Source organism: Poecilia latipinna, unplaced genomic scaffold, assembly GCF_001443285.1.
Source record: "Poecilia latipinna isolate Pla-1442-1.1 unplaced genomic scaffold, P_latipinna-1.0 Scaffold4315, whole genome shotgun sequence".
Lineage (NCBI taxonomy): Eukaryota > Metazoa > Chordata > Actinopteri > Cyprinodontiformes > Poeciliidae > Poecilia > Poecilia latipinna.
Window position 1 is genome coordinate 4,974 of NW_015116931.1, and position 276 is coordinate 5,249.

A 276-nucleotide genomic window follows, 5' to 3' on the forward strand; every position below is an offset into this window, starting at 1 on the left:
AACTCAGCACATGATGATACACACCAGTGAAAAGATGTTTTCATGTGGGAACTGTGGAAAAAGTTTTAGTCAAAAACCAAATTTAACTCAGCACATGATGATTCACACTGGTGAAAAGCCGTTTTCATGTGGGAACTGTGGAAAAGGATTTAGTCAAAAACTGAATTTAACTCGACACATGAAGATTCACACTGGTAAAAAGCCGTTTTCATGTGTGAACTGTGGAAAAAGTTTTAGTCGCAAACAAATATTAACTCAGCACATGATGATTCACAC

At 36.6% G+C, this 276-nt stretch overlaps 1 protein-coding gene across 1 annotated transcript in view; it reads left to right on the top strand.

Moving 5' to 3' along the window:
- LOC106942486 (oocyte zinc finger protein XlCOF19-like) overlaps nt 1-14 on the top strand; it is a gene marked incomplete at its 5' end in the record, with an annotated part of 4,138 nt that extends 4,124 nt beyond the window's left edge. The window contains one exon of the mRNA XM_015025767.1: nt 8-14. Coding sequence (XP_014881253.1) covers nt 8-14 — 7 coding nt within the window. The remainder of the gene's footprint in view (nt 1-7) is intronic.
- Nucleotides 15-276: the final 262 nt, after the last annotated feature.